The following is a 24,303-nucleotide window of genomic DNA, read 5'->3' on the forward strand; positions in this document are numbered from 1 at the left end:
TGCGTCTGAGGCTTTATTTGGGAAGGGGGAGGCGAAGAATAACGGACCCTCACAGTTATGAAAAGGCTATAGTCCTCAGTGATCCTATAGAATAAAAATCCCTAAACAAAAGTAAAAATCCATTATATGTCCCATAGTCCTTAGAAAAGAAAAATCCAATAAATATACCATAGTCCTTACTAAATTGCAAGAGCATAGTCCATATGGAGTATTCCAAGAAAAGAAGTCCATAAAGAATATTCCATAGAACAGTCCATAGAAAATAGTCCATACACAGTCCTTAGGAAAAATCCCATAAGTCTATAAGTAATCCAGCAAAGCATAGAAACCAGTCCATGTAGGTAGGCCACCAAACTCTCTCTCAAGACATCAGGGTAAGTCCCATATGGCTGAAATGTAGGTCACGAATCACTGAAAGGTCGGTCTTGGAAAGACAAAGTCCATAGGTAAAAAGTTCCTTTTTCAAGAGTAACTGGCAAGGGCCTAATGCACCTTCCCACGATGTCATCCAATCAGAGTTCGTTACTAGGCAAACAGTCCTGTTGCATCACATGAATTCTTTCTCATACACAACAGATGTTATTTGGGTTACGGTGGTTTCTCAAAGAGCCACAACAATTTCCATCTATCTAATCACACAGAGTCCTTCTCAGGCCTTCAGAATAACATTCTCCCGGCTCGTCTGGAAAACAACTTGTCAGCATCGCACAGATATTATATACAAAGAAACAAAATGGAACCTCTCTGGCTCACTTCATAATTACAAAACCCATATGCCTTTAAAAGATTTTAACTCAAAAACCCATCTCATCACAAGCCCCCTGAAGATTAACAAAATTCCTAAACAATTTAAGTTTAAATTTTGATAACTGAATAAGATGAGATGCCATAATTAAGCAGTAACTAAATAAAGATATTAACTTGAACATAAAGTAATACATTTCAAATATGATTCTAAAATAGCAAAACAATTGATATATGAGAACTATTATAATTACAGTATTTACCATACATGAGAGAAAATTGCGTTAGACACTTCTACTAGTCTGAAAAACAGAAGAATAAACATGTTAGTATACTTAATCAAATCATCACTCTGCATATGCTCAGATAATACTCTAGTCATCAAACAGTAAATTAGTGAAACCAGGGTTAACATCATAATAACTTGTTAATCAAATACAGTATACTGATATGAAGTAATAATAGTGAAAACACTCTATGTATGCTCAGGAACATAGTCATACAGAATAACAAGAAAATTAAACATCAGTGCTTTATCAATTCTAGCCATTTTCTCCCCTTGCATCTGCACAAAACATTCGAGATAAGCAATGGGGAATTAACAGTAGATGTTCAACATCAAAATTATATTTTTGCAATCTGAAATACCACTGCACTAATCTTGGGCTTCGATGTCTCTGCTTCTCTAAGCATGACAAAGCATTTTGGTCTGCTTGAATTGGATCAGGGCTGTAAATTACAAGGTTGCCTACATAGCCAATCACATAATAATATAAATCACCAAAGAATTCATCAACCAATTTCTGAAAAGTAACATAGGTATTTTCCATTCCAGGTGCTAGTTTTCTGAGTTGGTAAATTCCCTGAGGGCAATTAAATGATGTATAAGGGCGATGTTCCTCTTTGATTAAAATCTGATAAAGCCTTTCAACAGTTCCAGACACTAAATTGCCCTTAGACCCTTCTAGATCTATAGGAACAGAAACAGCAGTAAATCCTTCATTGACTGTAATAAAAAGTTTCACCACATCAGTTTCTCCCGGTGAATTCGAGAAGACGTTTTGGGGTTTAGCTAACACAGGCTCCAATATCTGTCCTGGGCCAAATTGATCAATGCCTTCCACGCCTTGGTCCAGAAATGCCACACCCCTGGACACATGTATTACTGAATTAGCTGTGCTATCAGGTTTGGTCACAAGAGGCCGCTGTTGCAACAAAGTTCCCTCGGGAGTACTCTGCATAGCCTCAGAAACAGTACCAGCATTCTCACCACTTCCTTGGAAAATAGGCTGTTGAAAATAAGTATTGTCCCAAACCTCTGCTTTTCTTTCTAAAGATCTTTCTGAGAAGATTAACTGTGGTACTGGGCCAAATCTTTCAGTCTCTGAAGAAACATCAGTACTTTGTAATCCCAAAAAGTTAGCGCTTCCCCCTTCATTGGTTGTGTTAGAAACAGTCACACAATGTGAAAGTCCATGCTGCAAGGTCTCTGTACAAATAACTCCTCCTGTAACATTACTCAACGTCTCTGGTAAAGGTACTTTATCTTTTTCGGTCTGCTTTGATGTGTTCTGTCCGGTCCTAATTAGTTCCCCGTTATGGAGCATTGCCTCCCTGCAAAGCTGCCAGGAAGACCAAGGAATGCCCTCCAACTTCACAGTATCTGATTCCACTGTTCTCTCTGGGCTAAGAGAAGGGGGGTTGTTTGAGATCTGACATGCATCAAGATCTGCTGACACAAGTCCTGTTGCTTCTAAGCTCTCAGTCCCAGCAATTGCTTTATTACTTTGGAAAATCCCTTGCTCTCTTTCTTCTAGCAAACCCATAGTCTCCTCCCGAATTATTTCAGAACTTCTCACCTGTCCTGTGCTCGGAGTAAGAGCTGAGGTTGGTGCTGAGCTGATTTCCAATGCACTGCAATGGTCGCCCGATGTTAATTTCCTCAAGGACACAGCTTCTCGGGAAACTTTTTCCTGCATTCCTCTCTCTGCGCGCGTCTCCAGGGCCTGTAAATCCTCTGTTTGGACGGACGATGAATCGCTGTCTTCTCTGGAATGCTCCTTAGCATTCCACTGGGCCTCGTTAACTCTTTCCACACAAACATCTTGCATCTCAGGGTTGCTTCCAACTGTATGAAGCGTCTCATTGCAGTAATCCCCAAAGGAACCCTGCTGAACTTGGAAAAACCTTTGCATCAAGCCAGGTTCTGTGCTAAGAAAACGTTTTAAAAGGACGTTTTCCTGATAAAGCTCACGTATCAGGAAATCTCTTTCCCTAATTTTCTGCTTGGCTTGCTCGAAAAATCTCGAAGCCATTTCTAAGAGTATATCTACGGTTTCTGACTGTTTTTTCTCCTCCATATCTGCTGGCCCTCTAGCCTTGGCTAGGTCAGCGAAAACAAACAAAAAGGAGAGAAAAAAAAATTTAAAAATCTCCTCTGCACTTCTGACCAACTGCTGTCCCTTTTGCTATCCTAAGATAGGCGAGAGAACAAACAGCTGCCAAACCAAAATAAAATTAAAAATCTCTTCTGCACTTTCGACCAACTGCTGTCCCTGTGACCCTAAGGTCTGTGAGAGGCCAGACAGCTGCCAAACCAAAATACTGAAAAATCCAAAAGGAAGAGAAAAGAAAAACTGTGATCACTCTGTGAACCCTAGAGTTACAGAGATGATCAATGACTGAACTGGGTGCAGATAGATACCTCCAAGATCCTAGGGCATGACTCTAGGCCAAGCCAGATGCAACTAGGTACTCCTGCTAGATCCTAAGATCGTAGTGGGGAGACCCAGAGCTAGTCTGGAACACGGCCAGGTGCTCCGGCAAATCCTAAGATTATAGGAGTACACTTAGGCCAAAAACAAAAACAAAATACCTGGATGCAAGTTCCAAAACAATATAGCCAGAACAAAGTGGCCAGAGTCATTTATGCAAGCCTAAGATTGTGAAATGACCTGCTGCTTTTACAGAGTGCAAGCACTCTAAAAATAAAGGACATGCATCTTGGAATTTCTTCACTACAACGTTGTAACAACCTGCACATGCCTACTGATTAAATCAAATTGTTTCCTAACAGTTTGCTTGTCCCACTGGGAATCTCTTTCTTAAAAGAGCACCCCAGATTCTAACACACATTACCACAGCCTGAAGATTTAACACCTCTCACCACAGCCTTTAGATCTAACTGCTGGCAAATAGCGTTTCCTAGGAAATTACTGTTTACACCCAGGGAAGCACCTAGCTCCTTGAAGCCTCAGTGTCCCACTGCAATCAAAACTTAGCTTGTGGATCAGGGTCACTCAAGCTGTTAGATAGAACAAAAATTGGTCATCCTGAGGTACTACAAAACCCAGCACGTGGTTCATCGCGCAGCTGCCACCATGAGACGAACACGGGTTCGAAAACACACGTGTACGCTTGGACAGAGAGCAATCAGGAGCTTGCACATGCTAAAATGGGCTGAAGAGTCCAATTCAACCAGCTATGCTACAACACTCCTTCTCACAAGTCTGCCCACATAAGAACACCCTGGTACTCTCAGATATTATTGTGAAAAGGTCAAGTGGGCTTTGTAGTCCTTAGACTTAACTTGCACCACTGACAGGACTCTAAGTAAGCTAGGCCGAGGCAGCACTCTCAGATGACCCTATGACAAGTGTACTGTTCAGGAAACCAAATGAGTTTTATAATCTTTATTTTATTAAAGAAAAAGCATGTTACTAAGCCAAATTAAACCAAAACAAATAAACTAACATTGTGCTGTTTAGTTACACAGATGTAGTGAGGCAAAGAAAACATGAAAAATAGAAAAGTATTCAAAAACCCAAAAATCCATTAAGATGAATAAAAACAATTCCAGTCCAGGAAATCATGAGTAAACAAAATAATCCAAGTAGGTTATGAAAAGGCTATAGTCCTCAATGATCCTATAGAATAAAAATCCCTAAACAAAAGTAAAAATCCATTATATGTCCCATAGTCCTTAGAAAAGAAAAATCCAGTAAATATACCATAGTCCTTACTAAATTGCAAGAGCATAGTCCATATGGAGTATTCCAAGAAAAGAAGTCCATAAAGAATATTCCATAGAACAGTCCATAGAAAATAGTCCATACACAGTCCTTAGGAAAAATCCCATAAGTCTATAAGTAATCCAGCAAAGCATAGAAACCAGTCCATGTAGGTAGGCCACCAAACTCTCTCTCAAGACATCAGGGTAAGTCCCATATGGCTGAAATGTAGGTCACGAATCACTGAAAGGTTGGTCTTGGAAAGACAAAGTCCATAGGTAAAAAGTTCCTTTTTCAAGAGTAACTGGCAAGGGCCTAATGCACCTTCCCACGATGTCATCCAATCAGAGTTCGTTACTAGGCAAACAGTCCTGTTGCATCACATGAATTCTTTCTCATACACAACAGATGTTATTTGGGTTACGGTGGTTTCTCAAAGAGCCACAACAATTTCCATCTATCTAATCACACAGAGTCCTTCTCAGGCCTTCAGAATAACATTCTCCCGGCTCGTCTGGAAAACAACTTGTCAGCATCGCACAGATATTATATACAAAGAAACAAAATGGAACCTCTCTGGCTCACTTCATAATTACAAAACCCATATGCCTTTAAAAGATTTTAACTCAAAAACCCATCTCATCACAGCGGCCATGTACATATGTCTGATCTATCAAACTCTCTTGGTGTTTTTTCCTAAACCCTCTGCGTCTTTACTCTGCTTCTTAGAAGGGAGGATTTGAAGCTGCCTGATAAGGGACCCTGTTTAACGAATTATCTTGGGCCCAATGTTTGTCTTCATCAACAGAGTGCTCTTGGAGTTTCAATATCCAAATGCTGACTCCACGCTTCTGGAGAGGCAAACACCACATCTGTTTTTAGAGTTGGCACCCAGCCAACATTCCATGGGCTTTTCCCTCTTCTTCTCAGGAAAGGACGGGAATCCAGTCAGGATGGGTTCAGCCCAACTTTCTCTGTCAGATAGACAACCAGTGTTTGAAGCTCATCTGGGTATCTCATAAGAAGTCTTTTCATTATTGCAATGATTCAAGGCAATTCCAAAACTTCTTAATTCTGTACAAGTTCATTTATTTACATCATTTCTAGATTCCATATATAAATATACTAAATCCAAGAAATATGTAAGACAGTCTTACAAGCGTGAGGAAAAAACTGTTGGTACAGATCTTCAAATCCAAAAGTCAGACAATAATGGAAAAACTACAGGCTTACATGAAATACATTGCTGCACCTTGTAAAAAGATTCAGGGATTTAAATGTAGATAGTAGGGAAAATTTGTGTTTGAATCTAAAATACGAACACATTACAACACTGGAGCTCATAATCTAGAAAGACAGAGAATACATCTTCAGAAACCTTCAAACTTCCTAAGAATACAATGATAAAAAGGAAAAAGTCCTTATATTTTCTATTAAAGACATGCAAAAGTATTTAAACTTTAAAAATATATAAAAAATAAAAAAGCACATTTTCATTTGTTAACACAGAGAAAATTTTGTTCTCACGTAACTGTGAATAAAATCCATTGCTGGCTATCACTCCCTCACAGTTATCTTTCCACCAAGGACTTTCGCTTGGCATAAGTTCAATCATCTGTTGTACTCCATGAAACCAAACATCTAAGGTGACCACTCTGACTAAAATTCCTTCCATATTCCATGCATTCATACGGTTTCTCCCCAGTGTGTGTTCTTTCATGTCACCTATGGGCACAACTGTGACTAAAGCCCTTTCAACAGTCCAAGCATTTATGTGGTTTGATTGTTGTGGGTTTTTCGGATTCTTTGGCCGTTTTCTGAAGGTTGTTCTTCCTAACGTTTCGCCAGTCTCTGTGGCCAGCATCTTCAGAGGACAGCTCTCTTATGTGGTTTCTCCCCAGTGTGTGTTTTTTGATGTGACCTAAGGTCACCACTCTGATTAAAACTCTTTCCACATTCCATGCATTTATGTGGTTTCTCCCCAGTGTGTGTTCTTTCATGTAACCTAAGGGCACCACTGTGACTAAAACTCTTTCCACATTCCATTCATTTATGTGGTTTCTCCCCAGTGTGAGTCCTTTGATGTGACCTAAGGTGACCACGCTGACTAAAACTCTTTCCACATTCCATGCATTTATGTGGTTTCTCTCCAGTGTGAGTCCTTTGATGTGACCTAAGGTCACCACTCTGATTAAAACTCTTTCCACATTCCATGCATTTATGTGGTTTCTCCCCAGTGTGAGTTCTTTGATGTAATCTAAGCTCATCACTTCGACTAAAGCTCTTTGCACATTCCATGCATTTATGTGGTTTCTCCCCAGTGTGAGTCCTTTGATGTAACCTAAGGGCACCACTGTGACTAAAGCTCTTTCCACATTCCATGCATTTATGTGGTTTCTCCCCAGTGTGTGTTCTTTCATGTAACCTAAGGGCACCACTGTGACTAAAACTCTTTCCACATTCCATGCATTTATGTGGTTTCTCCCCAGTGTGAGTCCTTTGATGTAACCTAAAGTGACCACGCTGACTAAAACTCTTTCCACATTCCATGCATTTATGTGGTTTCTCTCCAGTGTGAGTCCTTTGATGTGACCTAAGGTCACCACTCTGATTAAAACTCTTTCCACATTCCATGCATTTATGTGGTTTCTCCCCAGTGTGAGTTCTTTGATGTAATCTAAGCTCATCACTTCGACTAAAGCTCTTTGCACATTCCATGCATTTATGTGGTTTCTCCCCAGTGTGAGTCCTTTGATGTGACTTAAGGTGACCACTCTGATTAAAACTCTTTCCACATTCCATGCATTTATGTGGTTTCTCCCCAGTGTGAGTCCTTTGATGTAACCTAAGGGCACCACTGTGACTAAAGCTCTTTCCACATTCCATGCATTTATGTGGTTTCTCCCCAGTGTGAGTCCTTTGATGTGTCCTAAGGGCACAACTCTGATTAAAACTCTTTCCACATTCCATGCATTTATGTGGTTTCTCCCCAGTGTGAGTCCTTTGATGTGACCTAAGGTGACCACGCTGACTAAAACTCTTTCCACATTCCATGCATTTATGTGGTTTCTCTCCAGTGTGAGTCCTTTGATGTGACCTAAGGTCACCACTCTGATTAAAACTCTTTCCACATTCCATGCATGTATGTGGTTTCTCCCCATTGTGTGTTTTTTGATGTGACCTAAGGTGACCACTCTGACGAAAACTCTTTCCACATTCCATGCATTTATGTGGTTTCTCCCCAGTGTGAGTCCTTTGATGTAACCTAAGGGCACCTCTGTGACTAAAGCTCTTTCCACATTCCATGCATTTATGTGGTTTCTCCCCAGTGTGAGTCCTTTGATGCAACCGAAGGGCGCCACTGTGACTAAAGCTGTTTCCACATTCCATGCATTTATGTGGTTTCTCCCCAGTGTGCGTCCTTTGATGTAACCTAAGGTGACCACCCTGACTAAAGCTCTTTCCACATTCCATGCATTTATGTGGTTTCTCCCCAGTGTGAGTCCTTTGATGTAACCTAAGGTGACAAATCTGACTGAAGCTCTTTCCACATTCCATGCATTTATGTGGTTTCTCCCCAGTCTGAGTCCTTTGATGTATCTTAAGGTGACAAATCTGACTGAAGCTCTTTCCACATTCCAAGCATTTACATGGTTTCTCCCCTGCATCAGTCCTTTCATGTGAAGTCCATGCCTGCTCATTCCGATTTTCAATTCCGTGTTTTCTTGCTTGATTATCAGTTCTTGCCCAGCTTGCCTTAGATGTTCCTGGGCAATTCTTCTCCTCTTGTTCATCATCTGGTAGATTAGAAAAAAAAGAGAAACAAGCAATATCTGCAGGAATAAGGTATAATGTGTTCGGACTCTGCCTGAGCCACAAAGGAGGAAGAAATACAGCCTAAAAGGTGAGGGAAGAGAACCAGTGAGGAGATCAGGCTGGACTGGAGATTGTTCCTTTTGGCTTGAGGTTGGAAAGGCTCTTCATGGAGGGATCTTTTCAAGGGAGGAGTAGTACACCAAAGTATATTAACTTTTTTCCTTCTCATATTCTCCCCAATGATTGTAGTTAAGTTTCCAGAAAATTAGAAAGGAATTTCTCAAAGTTCATTAAAGAGGAAACAAATAATTAACAAATTGCTTAGCAAAAATGAATAACAAGGAGGGGGGAAAGGACAGTGTTAGAAAGGAAGAGTATGTGATGCAGCTAGATTATTGGATGTGAGAACTGATAAAGAGCAGTTAGTGGGAGAAGCCGGGAGCTGACGAAGTCTGCCGAGTTTATTATTCAGAGGGAGAAGAGAAAGGACAGGTCCATGAAAGGGATGGGATGTAGAATTTATAAAATAATGTTACAGGTAGAGAATCATTAGGGATTTCTGAAAACAGGATAGGAAGCAGAGATGGTCAGGGAATTAGGTACTGAGGTAATAGAATCTTAGAACTGCAGAGGTAGAAGGGAAGTGAACTCCCAACCTTCGGCTCCAGAGTTAGATAAATGTGCATGGAAAGACGGAGGGAAGAATGAGAATAAAAGCAAAATTTTCTACATTGAAATTGAGAAAATATTTGACCCCAGCAAAATTAAATATTACAAATTCTAAAGGCTACATATTACAGTAATATCTGGGTTAACGAAATCAATGTCTCATCTAGGACATTACATCGTGCAAAAAATACATAAACCGGAACGTGGATTGCCATAGCAACGGTGGCACTACAAACCTTCATAGGCAGGGAAATTTCCTTCACAATGGAAATAGCCGCCCCGAGTAGAGGGGCAGGGTAAAAATCCAATAAATAAAGAACATAAATAAATGGGGGAAAATGACCGTAAACTCATGCATCATTTCGAACTGATTTCTGTTCGTAAACCAGAAATTATGTAAACCAAGGCGTACATTAATCGAGATACTACTTACCTCAAAGGCAGTGTTCTCGGAAGTGCTACCTGTTCTATGCACAGGGCCAGCTAGGCAGGCAGACCTCAGGTGTCTAAACACATGGATGAGATGATGGTGTCAAGGTGAGGGATTTAGATTTATTTGGTTCCTGTTAATGTCTTCAGACAAGCCAGGCTTGTACAAGAGGGACAGGCTTCACTTCAACACGGAACTGAACTGCTGGTGCGTAACATTAAAAAGGTGGCAGAGCAGCTTTTAAACTGAATCCCAGGGGAAAGCCAACATGTGCTGAGCGGCATTCATTTCGGGACTCCTCATCCCTGTGGAATGAGGATGGAGAGGACAGAGAACAACAAAATGATGAAAGTGTAGGAATTAGGAACGAGAGCATGATGGAATGCGATTGTTGGACCACTGGAAGGAGAAGCAAACAAGCAGCCCTTCTTGGGGGACCCCCCATACGCAGGTGCTTTTATGCAAATACCCGAAGCATCTGAGCAAAAATGGGAGAGCTGGAACATTTGGAGGGGAGATATAAGATTGATATAGTGGCCATAACGGAAACTTGGTAGGATTTAGAGAACCAGTCGGATGCCACAATTCCAGACTATACACTCTATAGGAGGGATAGGGAGGGGCGTGCTGGAGGTGGGGTGGCCATCTAGGTCAAAGAAGGGGTAGAATCCAGCAGAATGGAGATGGATGGCGGGTCTGACTCCATCATAGAATCACTGTGGGTTAAACTGTGAGGCTCAAGGAGCAATGTGATAGTGGGAAGGGGGTGCTATCATCCTCCAGATCAAAATATTGAGGGGAAAATGTGGGGGAAAACTTGAGGGAGGAAAAACTGAAATGCGTAGAGAAATCAGGGAAGTGTCCAAAACGGACAGGATTGTAATCATGGGGAACTTCAGTTACAGTGGGGTCTCTACTTAAGAACGTCCCTACTTAAGAACAATTCCACTTAAGAACAGCTCCATTTGCTAAATTTTGCTTCTACTTGAGAACAAAAATCCAAGATAAGAACAGGAAAAAAAAACTTTCCTGCTCTTTTTTTAACCTTAGGTCATCTTAGTTTAAAAAAAAGTTCTCCCCCTAGTGGTAGAGTACGTATTAACCAGCTTTGCATTAGTTCCTATGGGAACTAATGCTTCAATGTACGAACGCACCTCTACATAACAAAAAAACAGCCAAAACAGATTAATTGGTTTTCAGTCCATTGCTTCAAAATTAGCTTCCTCAGAAGTGTTTTTAACACTGTTCCCTGACCTAAGGGGAAAAAAAAGAAAAAATATCCCCCTCTAGTGGTAGAAGGCGGAATAGCAGCTTCCCATTAGTTTCTATGGACGGAAAAGAGCAGATACAGATTAAATGGTTTTCAATGCATTCCTATGGGAAATGCAGACTCTACATAAGAACTTTTCCACTTGAGAACCACCTTCCAATATGGATTAAGTTCTTAAGTAGAGACTCCACTGTATCCTTACATTGTTTGTGCTAATGCGTGCTCGGAGACCAAGTTTCTTGACATGCTAAATGGCTGTGCCTTGGAGCAAGTCCTCATGGACCTCACAGGAGAGGTGACTCTGGATCTAATATTGTGTGGTACTCAGGACCTGGTTAGGGATGCTAGGGAAAAGTGACCATGCTCCCATCTCTTTTGCCATGCATGTTGGGGGGAGAGTGTCAAGCAAATCTGACACAAAAACTCTTGATTTTAGAAGAGTGGACTTCCCTCAGACCAGGAAGCTAGTTAGAAAGAAGTTGAAAGGGAAGGTTTAAAAACAAATCTCCCCAGAGTGCTTGGAGTCTATTAAAACAATGCTAGTAGAGGCCGAGTGGAAGTGTATACTGCAAAAAAGGAGGGTCAACTAAGTCCAAGAATGCCAGAATGGTTAACAAGGAAAGTTAATGAGGTTTTAATGGGAAAGAAGGGGCCCTTCCATAAATGGAAATTCTTCCCAAATGAAGACAATTAAAAGGTACACAAACTCTGGCAAAAGAAATATAATAAGATTATATGAAGGGCAAAGAAAGACCTTGTGGAACATATGGCCAGCAATATAAGGGGTAACAAAAAAAAGCTTCTTTAAATATTTTAGAAGTAGGAGATTTGCCACAGAAGCAGCTGGCCCTCTGGGCGGTGAGGGAGGGAAAAGGGGGACTTGGAGATTGCAGAGATATTAAATGAATTTTTTTGCATCTGTCTTCACGACAGATGACTTTGGAGAGATTCTGCTGCCCGAACGACCCTTCTTGAATAATGAATTAAATCAGAACCAAGTTATTCTACTCAAGTCACAGATGTCACTAGGAGGTCTTCTCCGGAGACCTGGAAAAGGTCAACAGGGACTCAAATGGGAAGGAGCTTTCTTCCAGCAGTAGAAGCAGCAGAAAGATATGAAGATATTCACACCTTGGCAGAATTTGTATAGAACACTTCAGGAGCCATAGATTTCTTGGAGAATGTTACTATGGAGATACAAGCAAAATTAAAGGCTGAAATAGTTTCCCTGAAAAATATGGCTTTGCAACAGAGGTTAACCATTGATAGGATGCTCCTGCATCGTGGCGGCCTGTGTGCGTATGTAAATCAGACACGTTGTATGTACCAGGATGCCTCAAAAGAACTAGTAGGGGATCATGATGTGTTAGCTGGTTCTAAAATCTGCTATTATGGGACAAGTGTTAAGACCTTCACATTTCCATCACAAAATCCATCGAACCCCTTGATGAAATAAAAGCATTTGATGGATTAATGGAACATCTCCACTGGGAATTATGACAAACTCCTTCAACTGAAAGGTGCTACAATCCCTCAAAACAAAGAACTTCGGTTTGATCCTAATTATGGGGATTTGAAAGTACAATTCTGCCATTCCTATAGGGAATATAGGAAGACTGACTCTGCCTAAGATTGGCACAAATATCTCCCCCTAAAAACTCAATTAAGGAATTGTGTAAAAGAAAAAAGGAAGAATTTTATTATGGAGCAACGGAGCAAGCTCCAACAGGTAGTGACCCAGAAAGCAATAGACTATTTTGGGCCATTGTGGCCGGCTGCTCCAGGCTGGAAGTACGAGACCCGGCCATAATATCTCCACCAAGACGGGTCCAATATTTTTCAGACCAGACGTTACCTGTTAATCAATTATCATAGGATTCCGAATTAAAGGTGGATGGTGTAAAGCAAAATTCCCCAGTCTGGATTGTCTGTTAAGGGGGAACAAGAAGGGATCCTTGAAGGAGAAACCCCACACCCGAAATCAGGATTTTGCCTCTTATCAAGAGGACCTGCCCCTGGTGAGCATGTGCTCGGGGTGAGCAGGACTGAGATATTTTTTAAAAAACTAAGTAAGATGCAAAGAAAACCATATCCCCAAAACACCACCACTCTGCACATGTTCAAAGAAGAAGTGCGGTGTCGTGGATGGAGTACCAGACTGGAAACCAGGAGACCTGGATTCAAATCCCTGCTGGGCCGGGGAATCTGAGAGGAGAGTGTGTGTGGCAAGGCTATTTAAGCCACCTCTTGAAATCTCACCTTGGAAATGTTGGAAGGATCTGGGATTTGGTTCTTCGTTTTTCATCCCCAAAACAGCAAAGATAACTCAGCTCAGTCTCACCCCTTCCTAGGAGAAAAGAAAAAGAAATAGGTCAGCCTGTAGGCTTTCTTGTAGGCATCCTTCAGTCTCAAGAGACTATGGTATCGTGCTCTGTATGGAGGTCTTGGAACAGTGTCTTGTGTGGCTGAGAAGGCCAATTCGAGAGTGACAATCCCTTCCACACTGGAGACAAATCCAATCTGTCCCCTGTCCAGCTCCCTGGTTTTGCTTGTTTCGGGACTGCCTCTTTGCCTCGGTCTGCTGTACAAGTGTCTCTTCAAATTGGGAGAGGCCATGATGCACCGCCTGCCTCCAGGCTGAACGCTCAGACGTCAAGGTTTCCCATCTGTTGAGGTCCATTCCTAAGGCCTTCAGATCCCGCTTGCAGATGTCCTTGTAACGCAGCTGTGGTCTCCCTCGGGGGCGGCTTCCCTGCACTAATTCTCCATACAGGAGATCTTTTGGAATCCGACCATCAGCCATTCTCACGACGTGCCCAAGCCAACGTAGACGGCGCTGTTTCAATATTGTATACATGCTGAAAATTCCAGCTCGTTCTAGGACTACTCTATTTGGAACTTTGTCCTGCCAGGTGATACCAAAAATGCGTCGGAGACAACGCATATGGAAGGTGTTCAGCTTCCTCTCCTGCCGTGCACAAAGGGTCCAGGACTCGCTGCAGTATAGGAGTGTGCTCAGGACACAGGCTCTATAGACCTGGATTTTGGTGTATGCCGTCAACTTCTTGTTAAGCCATACTCTCTTTGTGAGTCTAGAGAACATGGTAGCTGCTTTCCCAATGCGTTTATCCAGCTCGACATCTAGGGAGAGAGTGTCAGAGATTGTTGAGCCAAGGTACACAAATTCATGAACAACCTCCAGTTCTTGCATGGAGATAGTAATAGAGGGAGGTGAGTTCACGCCCTGGCACATGACTTGTGTTTTCTTCAGGCTGATAGTTAGTCCAAAATCTTGGCAGGCCTTGCTAAAATGATTTATGAGTTGTTGGAGGTCTTCAGCAGAGTGGGCAACAATGGCTGCATCATCAGCAAAGAGGAAGTCCCGCATGCATTTCATTTGGACTTTGGTCTTCGCTCTCAATCTAGTGAGATTAAAAAGCTTTCCATCTGATCTAGTCCGGAGATAGACACCTTCTGTTGCAGTTCCAAAGGCCTGCTTCAGCATGACAGCAAAGAAGATCCCAAACAGGGTTGGCGCAAGGACACAGCCTTGTTTTACTCCGCTTCGGATGTCAAAGGGATCTGATGTTGAGCCATCAAAAACTACAGTGCCCTTCATTTCCTCATGAAAGGACCTGATGATATTAAGGAGTTGAGGTGGACATCCAATCTTGGGAAGTATTTTAAAAAGTCCGTCCCTGCTAACCAAGTCAAAGGCCTTTGTGAGATCTATGAAGGCCACAAAGAGTGGCTGTTGTTGTTCCCTGCATTTCTCCTGCAGCTGTCGGAGGGAGAATACCATGTCAGTGGTGGATCTGTTAGCTCGAAAACCACACTGTGATTCTGGATACACTCTGTCTGCAAGCACCTGAAGTCTCTTCAGCACAACACGGGCCAGCAGCTTCCCTACAACACTGAGAAGAGAGATACCACGGTAGTTATTGCAGTCGCCCCTGTCGCCTTTGTTCTTATACAATGTGACGATGTTTGCGTCCTTCATGTCCTGTGGTACTCCACCTTCTCTCCAGCAAAGAGAAAAGAGTTCATACAGCTCAGTGGTGATGATCTCTTTACAACACTTCAAAACTTCAACGGGGATGTTGTCCTTTCCAGGTGCCTTGCCAGAGGCAAGGGAATCCAAGGCTGCTTTTATTTCTGCTAAAGTTGGTTCACTGTCCAGCTCTTCCAAGAGAGGCAGGCACTCAATGTTATTTAGTGCCTCTTCCGTTACTACATTCTCTTTAGAATATAGGTCAGAGTAGTGCTGTACCCAGCGTTCCATCTGCTGTGCTCGATCCTGGATTATCACGCCTGTAGTAGACTTCAAGGGAGCAGATTTCTTCTGTATTGGACCTAAAGCCTGCTTGATACCATCATACATTCCCTTGATGTTACCTGTGTCCGCTGCTATCTGTATCTGAGAGCAGAGCTGAAGCCAATAATCATTGGAGCATCTCCTGGCAGTCTGTTGGACTTGGCTACGAGCAGCTCGAAGAGCCTGCAAGTTGTACTCACTAGGGCAGGCTTTGTATGCTGCTAGAGCTCTCCTCTTATTCTCGATGGCTGGAATCAGCTCCTCTGAATGGGCTTCGAACCAGTCAGCCGTCTTTTTGGTCTTCTTGCCAAATGTGGACAAGGCAGTGTTATAAACAGCGTTCTTGAAGTGTTCCCATCGTTCAGGTGCATTCGCATCAGCCGGGCCTGGAAGGGTTTCCTGAAGCGCTTGGGCAAATTCCTCCACTTTTCTTTGATTGCAAATCTTGTTGATATCTATACGTGGTTTTCCTTCCTTTTTAGTGTGATACAATCTCTTTGTTTGCAGTTTTATTCTGCTACACACCAGGGAATGATCAGTGTCACAATCAGCACTCTGGTAACTGCGTGTGATCGTAATACTAGATAAGCTAGAACGTCTAGTGAGGATCAAATCAAGCTGATGCCAATGCTTCGATCTTGGATGTCTCCAGGAAACTTTGTGTTGAGGCTTTGTATTAAAGAATGTGTTGGTGACACAAAGACCATAATAACAGCAAAACTCCAGCAAACGTTGGCCGTTTTCATTCATCTTCCCAATGCCAAAACGGCCTAGACAGGTGGGCCAAGAGTTGTGATCAGCACCAACTCTCGCGTTAAAGTCTCCGAGAATGAACAGCGGCTCTCTCTCAGGGACTTTTTTGATAGTAGCTGCCAAATCGTCATAGAATTTGTCTTTGACTTCTGTTGTGGATGACAGTGTTGGTGCATATGCACTGATGAGGGTGACCAGTCCCGCTGATGAGTGGAGCTGCAGAGACAGGATTCTTTCACTCCCCACAGTAGGTGGAACAATGGATCTCAGCAGAGTATTTCTGACCGCAAAGCCAACACCATATTCCCTGGTCTCGTTTAATGGTTTTCCCTGCCAGAAGAATGAGAAGTTTTTTTCTTTGACAGATCCCATGTCTGGCAATCTCGTCTCTTGCAGGGCAACAATGTCCATCCGCAGTCTACTCAGTTCAATGTCGATAACAGCTGTCTTGCGCACGTCGTCTATTTCCTGCAGGTTGTCAGAAAAGCCAGGGGTCATTGTCCGAACATTCCAGGTTCCCAACTTTAGGGCAGATGTTTTCTTTTGATTGTTGCGTGGTGCATGGTTATTGATCTGTTTTTCGGCTCTCTGACCATCAGAAGTAGTCCCTGGCATCATGCTCTGTGCCAATCGAGCAAAACGTATAACCAGTAACTGCTAGTTCCTGTGTTATTTCGACACTGTATGCAAAGCTGGAGTGTCCTCTCCAGAGCACGAAGCCTGGGTAGAATAATATGGAGGATAGGCTGTTACCCAAGCAGCAAATCCCCCCTCTCCACGTCACTGAAATAGTCCAATGGAGAGGCAAGAGCCAATACAACTGGTTCCAGCGACGTCGCAGGAGTTGGCAGAACAACACGAACTGTCTACGGGACTCCGGCTCCGGATTTTGCCTCGAGGTTATCTCCTGAAGCCTTTTCCATGAGTGGATATAGCCACAAGGCAGTGGAGGTTTGAAATCAGAGTTTTCCTTCTCCTAGATGGGCTGCCTTACATGGCTGACGAGTCCCACCTACCCGGCCTGCTCCCTAATAGTGTGGAAGTATGATCCTACTCCTGAAACATTCCTGCCGCCAGGTGTAAGAAATACTATTTGGCTATCCTATTTAGCAGATTAAAGTTAAAAAAAAATAGAGTGAGAGGATTTCGCGCGCCGTTAGGCGCGCGCTTCTGCAGGCACTAATTTAAAGCCAAAGCCCCGCCCCCTCAGACCATGTGGTCAAAGGGTCAGCCTACCAGGAAGAACTCACCAACTAAAATGGCTCCCAAGCACAGCTCCCTCCTGCCTCTGCTTCCTCTTCAGGAAAGGGGCTTAGAGCTTCTGCAGGCACTAATTTAAAGCCAAAGCCCCGCCCCCTCAGACCATGTGGTCAAAGGGTCAGCCTACCAGGAAGAACTCACCAACTAAAATGGCTCCCAAGCACAGCTCCCTCCTGCCTCTGCTTCCTCTTCAGGAAAGGGGCTTAGAGCTTCTGCAGGCACTAATTTAAAGCCAAAGCCCCGCCCCCTCAGACCATGTGGTCAAAGGGTCAGCCTACCAGGAAGAACTCACCAACTAAAATGGCTCCCAAGCACAGCTCCCTCCTGCCTCTGCTTCCTCTTCAGGAAAGGGGCTTAGAGCTTCTGCAGGCACTAATTTAAAGCCAAAGCCCCGCCCCCTCAGACCATGTGGTCAAAGGGTCAGCCTACCAGGAAGAACTCACCAACTAAAATGGCTCCCAAGCACAGCTCCCTCCTGCCTCTGCTTCCTCTTCAGGAAAGGGGCTTAGAGCTTCTGCAGGCACTAATTTAAAGCCAAAGCCCCGCCCCCTCAGACCATGTGGTCAAAGGGTCAGCCTACCAGGAAGAACTCACCAACTAAAATGGCTCCCAAGCACAGCTCCCTCCTGCCTCTGCTTCCTCTTCAGGAAAGGGGCTTAGAGCTTCTGCAGGCACTAATTTAAAGCCAAAGCCCCGCCCCCTCAGACCATGTGGTCAAAGGGTCAGCCTACCAGGAAGAACTCACCAACTAAAATGGCTCCCAAGCACAGCTCCCTCCTGCCTCTGCTTCCTCTTCAGGAAAGGGGCTTAGAGCTTCTGCAGGCACTAATTTAAAGCCAAAGCCCCGCCCCCTCAGACCATGTGGTCAAAGGGTCAGCCTACCAGGAAGAACTCACCAACTAAAATGGCTCCCAAGCACAGCTCCCTCCTGCCTCTGCTTCCTCTTCAGGAAAGGGGCTTAGAGCTTCTGCAGGCACTAATTTAAAGCCAAAGCCCCGCCCCCTCAGACCATGTGGTCAAAGGGTCAGCCTACCAGGAAGAACTCACCAACTAAAATGGCTCCCAAGCACAGCTCCCTCCTGCCTCTGCTTCCTCTTCAGGAAAGGGGCTTAGAGCTTCTGCAGGCACTAATTTAAAGCCAAAGCCCCGCCCCCTCAGACCATGTGGTCAAAGGGTCAGCCTACCAGGAAGAACTCACCAACTAAAATGGCTCCCAAGCACAGCTCCCTCCTGCCTCTGCTTCCTCTTCAGGAAAGGGGCTTAGAGCTTCTGCAGGCACTAATTTAAAGCCAAAGCCCCGCCCCCTCAGACCATGTGGTCAAAGGGTCAGCCTACCAGGAAGAACTCACCAACTAAAATGGCTCCCAAGCACAGCTCCCTCCTGCCTCTGCTTCCTCTTCAGGAAAGGGGCTTAGAGCTTCTGCAGGCACTAATTTAAAGCCAAAGCCCCGCCCCCTCAGACCATGTGGTCAAAGGGTCAGCCTACCAGGAAGAACTCACCAACTAAAATGGCTCCCAAGCACAGCTCCCTCCTGCCTCTGCTTCCTCTTCAGGAAAGGGGCTTAGAGCTTCTGCAGGCACTAATTTAAAGCCAAAGCCCCGCCCCCTCAGACCATGTGGTCAAAGGGTCAGCCTACCAGGAAGAACTCACCAACTAAAATGGCTCCCAAGCACAGCTCCCTCCTGCCTCTGCTTCCTCTTCAGGAAAGGGGCTTAGAGCTTCTGCAGGCACTAATTTAAAGCCAAAGCCCCGCCCCCTCAGACCATGTGGTCAAAGGGTCAGCCTACCAGGAAGAACTCACCAACTAAAATGGCTCCCAAGCACAGCTCCCTCCTGCCTCTGCTTCCTCTTCAGGAAAGGGGCTTAGAGCTTCTGCAGGCACTAATTTAAAGCCAAAGCCCCGCCCCCTCAGACCATGTGGTCAAAGGGTCAGCCTACCAGGAAGAACTCACCAACTAAAATGGCTCCCAAGCACAGCTCCCTCCTGCCTCTGCTTCCTCTTCAGGAAAGGGGCTTAGAGCTTCTGCAGGCACTAATTTAAAGCCAAAGCCCCGCCCCCTCAGACCATGTGGTCAAAGGGTCAGCCTACCAGGAAGAACTCACCAACTAAAATGGCTCCCAAGCACAGCTCCCTCCTGCCTCTGCTTCCTCTTCAGGAAAGGGCCTGTAGGCTTTACGGATAAAGCAAATAAAAAAAAAAAAAAAAAAAATAAAAAAAATAAAAAAAATAAAAAACGTTTTCTTGCAGGATGTGCCTTCATCTTGTTGATATTGAATGGGGCTCCATCCCCATCTCTCTCTCTCTTCTTCAGGCAGCAGAACAGGAGGAAGAAAGAAGCCGCAGGCAGAACAGACAGACAGCGGGCAGAAGGAAGGAAGGAAGGAAGGAAGGAAGGAAGGAAGGAAGGAAGGAAGGAAGGAAGGAAGGAAGGAAGGAAGGAAGGAAGGAAGGAAGGAAGGATCTCCCTTTCAGCCTGTGCTAGGAAACATCAAACTATGGCAAGTCCTTAAAGAAATGGGCGTGCCTGACCACCTGATCCATCTCCTGAGAAACCTATATGTGGGACAGGAAGCAACAGTTAGAACTGGATACGGAACAACTGATTGGTTCAAAATTGGGAAAGGAGTACGACAAGGCTGTATATTGTCTCCCTGCTTATTTAACTTATATGCAGAGTACATCATGCGGAAGGCTGGACTGGAGGAATCCCAAGCTGGAATTAAGATTGCCGGAAGAAATATCAACAACCTCCGATATGCACAAGATACCAGTCTGATGGCAGAAAGCGAGGAGGAACTAAAGAACCTTGTAATGAGGGTGAAAGAGGAGAGTGCAAAAAACGGTCTTAAACTCAACATCAAAAAAACTAAGATCATGGCCACTGGTCCCATCTCATCCTGGCAAATAGAAGGGGAAGATATGGAGGCAGTGACAGATTTTACTTTCTTGGGCTCCATGATCACTGCAGACGGAGACAGCAGCCATGAAATTAAAAGACGCCTGCTTCTTGGGAGGAAAGCGATGACAAACCTTGACGGCATCTTAAAAAGCAGAGATATCACCTTGCCAACAAAAGTCCGAATAGTCAAAGCTATGGTTTTTCCTGTAGTGATGTATGGAAGTGAGAGCTGGACCATAAAGAAAGCTGACCGCTGAAGAATTGATGCCTTTGAATTGTGGTGCGGGAGGAGACTCTTGAGAGTCCCCTGGACTGCAAAGAGAACAAACCTATCAATTCTAAAGGAAATCAACCCTGAGTGCTCACTGGAAGGACAGATCCTGAAGCTGAGGCTCCAATACTTTGGCCATCTCATGAGAAGAGAGGACTCCCTGGAAAATACCTTAATGTTGGGAAAGTGTGAAGGCAAGAGGAGAAGGGGACGACCTAGGATGAGATGGCTGGACAGTGTCATCGAAGCAACCAACATGAATTTGACCCAACTCCGGGAGGCAGTGGAAGATAGGAGGGCCTGGCGTGCTCTGGTCCATGGGGTCACGAAGAGTCAGACATGACTAAACGACTAAACGAAGGAAACGTCGCAGGGAGGAAAGTCCACCCCCTTCTCTGTCCTGCCTGCCTTTCAGAAAAAACACGGTCTGTGTTCACAAGCAACAAAAGAGGGAAGCCGCCAAGCGAGAGGAGGGAGCAGTCGTCCTTCCCCCCCCCCCCCCGCAATCTTAAAGTTGATCCTCAGCTCATGATCTGGTATTGAGAAGAATCCGGTCACCCCTCCTCTCTGCCAGATCATCCACACAGAGTGTGTGCAAAAGAGCAAGAGGTCCGGCAGACCTTGTGGCCAGACCTTGTGGCCGGGAAGTTGCAGGGAGGACCCCCACCCTCGCAAACCCCATTTCTCCTGCCCGCCCCCCCCCAGTTGCCAAGGATGGGGCTCCTCCACCTCCAGCCTACCGCCCAATCGCAGCCCCCCCAATCGCAGCCCCCTTGCCTCTCCAGCCCCACCTGGGACTTTAAAGGAGGGAGGGGGGTCTCCTACGTCATTAGAGAGAAACACGGAAGGGGGGGGAAGAGAAGGAGGGCAAGTTATTTTCTCGCCTTCCTTTCTTTCCATCCATGGCAGGATTCAGGGGCAGGCAGGGTCTCCTTGCAGGGAAGGAACCGTGCCCCCCCCCCCCACGCGATGAAGCCTTAGGGCCTTGCAGGGAGGTGGCTTTGGGCTTTGGTCTCTTTGCCCTTGGAGGTGGGATCTGGACCCCAGAGATCCTCTCTCCCCTTTGAATCCCCCCTCCCTCCGAAAGAGTCTCAGAGGGGGAAAAAAGAGCCTTACAAGCAGGTCCAGCAGCGCAAATCCGTAACAAGGCACCATGCCCTCCTCCCCGAAACTGGCAGGGAACTGGCCATCTCATTCCCCCCATGCAATTCTCAACCCCCTACTCCACCCCCGACCTGCCCCCCAATCCATCGCCCACCTCCGTCCAGGTCCCGATCCGGGAGGCGCCCGAAAAGCCCCGCTTCTCTCCTCCAGGCGCCTTTCTTGGGGAAAAGGCAGGCGCAGCAATCCCCGCTTCCGGGTTGAGTCAAGGAATGGAGCTCCTCTCTCACCTTCGTAGCTCTATGTTCCTCCTCTTCCCCCCCCCTGCACGAACGGGGGGGGGCGTTCCCGTCACAAATACGGGAGGAGAGAAAAGGAGATAAACAGGCGGTATAGGCAGTGGTTCTTAACCTTTGTTACTCGGATATTTTGGAACTGCAACTCCCAGAAACCCCAGCCAGCACAGTTGGTAGTGAAGGCTTCTGGGAGTTGCAGTCCAAAACTCCTGAGTAACCCAAGGTTAAGAACCAGTGGAGTACCGGGTAAAGGACAGAGTTCCTGGATGGCTCTTCCCACAAACCCCGGCCAGCAGAGCTAGTTGGGAAGTATTCTGGGAATTATAGTCCAAAACACCAGGGTGACCCAACGTGTGGGGGGGGATGACCCATTGCTCATGGGGAAGGGCCTGTCCCTCCAACCTTTCAAGACCCCCTTAGGCGTCTCCTTGGATTCAACCTCAGATGGAGCTGATTGTGTTTGTGAATGCAAGTTCCCTTTGGGATTCATCGGACCTTCCTCCTGGGATATAAGAGGCATGAAAGATAAAACACTGGCACAATATTTACCTGTCAGTTGTTTAAAATGCTTAGTGCTACTCTCAGTGTTTTACCGCAGCATAATATAGTGGAAGGCAGAAAGGCCTGGCGTGCTCTGGTTCATGGGGATCACGTAGAGTCAGACACAACTTGACTAAACAACAAACAGCAAGAAATGTATAATTACGTTCTCTAGACTCACAAAGAGAGTATGGCTTAATAAGAAGCTGACAGCACATACCAAGATCCAGGTCTGTAGAGCCTGTGTCCTGAGCACATTCCTGTACTGCAGTGAGTCCTGGACCCTTTTGTGCACGGCAGGAGAGGAAGCTGAACATGTTCCATATCCAGTTTCTCAGGGGAGCACAGAACATCTAGACTTCAGGGATTCTAGCCCTCATTTCATTGAATACCTAGCACGGGTGGGTCCAGACCTAGAATTCTTGCAGAGTCTTCTTGGAAAGTTGGTGTCAGTTCAGTGAAAATGGAGAAAACATTGACCGTTATCACCTTCGAGACACGTGATGAGATATGGCCCTGGAAGTAATAAATGAAATAAGAGGGGCAGTAGTTAACAGTAGACGTTTTTACATTCGGTAATGGCTTAAGAAACCTGGGCTGATATTACTTGCATATATATGGGTGTCCATCATGCATATAAATGTTTGTCTCAGCTGTTTATCTTTGCAGTAGTGCCAAGGAATGAGAGAGGGAGGGGGAAGCGTGGCTCCCACAGAACTGTCTTCCCTTGCGAGACGTGAGCTGTGTTCCTAGAGCAACCGCCAACTATTATGTGGGTCTGTTTCGGTTGGGGAGCGTTGCACTCCCTGCCAGGAGGTCAGACGCCTGGGTGTGATTCAGTCCTTGATTCCATTCCTATCCCTTTCTGGAGACGAAGAAAGCAGAGCCCAGCCGAGCCTGTGAAAGAGAGAGACCAAACAGACAGGCAAAGAGACACAGAGATCCGGGGTGGGAAACGGGAGCCTTCTGTGTCTGAACTAAGCCGTACCTCTTAGGAGGCAGTGGTCCACCTCGGGGGTCAACGGCTGGAGACATCCTGGCTACCTGTAGCCAACCTCCCCGAACCCTTTCTGTTTCAAGGAGCCGGCTCTGGACTGCCAAGACAAACACAGACACTAGTTTTAAGTTTAGACGACATAGTCCCCCTTTCGTCTGTGCAATACATTGAATAAATAAACCAATAAACCAAAAGGTGGTCCAGGAAAGCTCACATTCAAATATAACAGCTAGTCTTTAAGGGGCCACATGGTCTTTGGACTGGTTTGATTTCTTTGGATTTGATGGGAACAAAACTGATTAGACTTTCTGGGGCCACCAGGTGACTGCCTCAGGTTTCTCCCCCAGCCCTCAGTATTGCCATCAGGCGGCTCCCCACATGTGGGTCATTCGAGCAGGCAAGGGATTCTGGGAGCTGTTCCTCCTGCCAAAGGCTGCTCAGGATCAGACCAGCCTTTCCTTCCCACCCCAGCCAGCCAGCAGGACCACCACACCCTGGGCCTGGCCTGGTCCAGCAAGGGAGATATGCAGAGACGCACTGACTGCTGTGTCCTCTCAACAAAGCTGGGACGGGGCAGGACTTTATTTGCGTAAAACAAACTATTAATGTTCTTCCTGGCTCTGAGAACAAGTGAGGAAGCTTCTTGAAGTTCCAGATGCGTAAAGCACCCCTGAGCTGTCAGGAGCCGTCTCGGCCTTCTGGGGAAAAGCAGCGCCATTTCCCTCCCATTCTGCTGTGATTTGAGGGGTCTGCACCTCAATGCATGTCCTTCCCTTGGCCGGCAGAAAGAGGTCCCTTTCATATCCCGGACATGTTGGTTGGTTGGTTGGTTGGTTGGTTGGTTGGTTGGTTGATTGAGTGATTGATTGATTGATTGATTGATTGATTGATTGATTGATTGATTGATTGGTTGGTTGGTTGGTTGGTTGG

At 45.3% G+C, this 24,303-nt stretch overlaps 1 protein-coding gene across 5 annotated transcripts; it reads right to left on the bottom strand.

Moving 5' to 3' along the window:
- Positions 1-5,819: 5,819 nt before the first annotated feature.
- On the bottom strand, positions 5,820-21,957 carry LOC140703784 (uncharacterized). 5 transcript variants are annotated; one of them, XM_078387728.1, is made up of 3 exons: positions 21,698-21,957; positions 13,199-13,286; positions 5,820-8,551 (listed from the first exon to the last, which is right to left on the bottom strand). In XM_078387728.1, exons 2-3 carry the CDS (start codon positions 13,242-13,244, stop codon positions 6,801-6,803), a joined length of 1,797 nt encoding a protein of 598 aa, XP_078243854.1. In that variant the 5' UTR covers positions 13,245-13,286; positions 21,698-21,957; the 3' UTR covers positions 5,820-6,800. The 5 variants fall into 5 exon arrangements, with proteins under 5 accessions (XP_078243854.1, XP_078243855.1, XP_078243858.1 ...); XM_078387729.1 differs by lacking the exon at positions 21,698-21,957 and adding an exon at positions 21,556-21,638; XM_078387732.1 differs by lacking the exon at positions 21,698-21,957 and adding an exon at positions 9,673-9,745 and having other exon boundaries at positions 13,199-13,288.
- Positions 21,958-24,303: the final 2,346 nt, after the last annotated feature.

The sequence above is a fragment of the Pogona vitticeps genome, chromosome 2 (genome assembly GCF_051106095.1).
Source record: "Pogona vitticeps strain Pit_001003342236 chromosome 2, PviZW2.1, whole genome shotgun sequence".
In the NCBI taxonomy this organism is placed as follows: domain Eukaryota; kingdom Metazoa; phylum Chordata; class Lepidosauria; order Squamata; family Agamidae; genus Pogona; species Pogona vitticeps.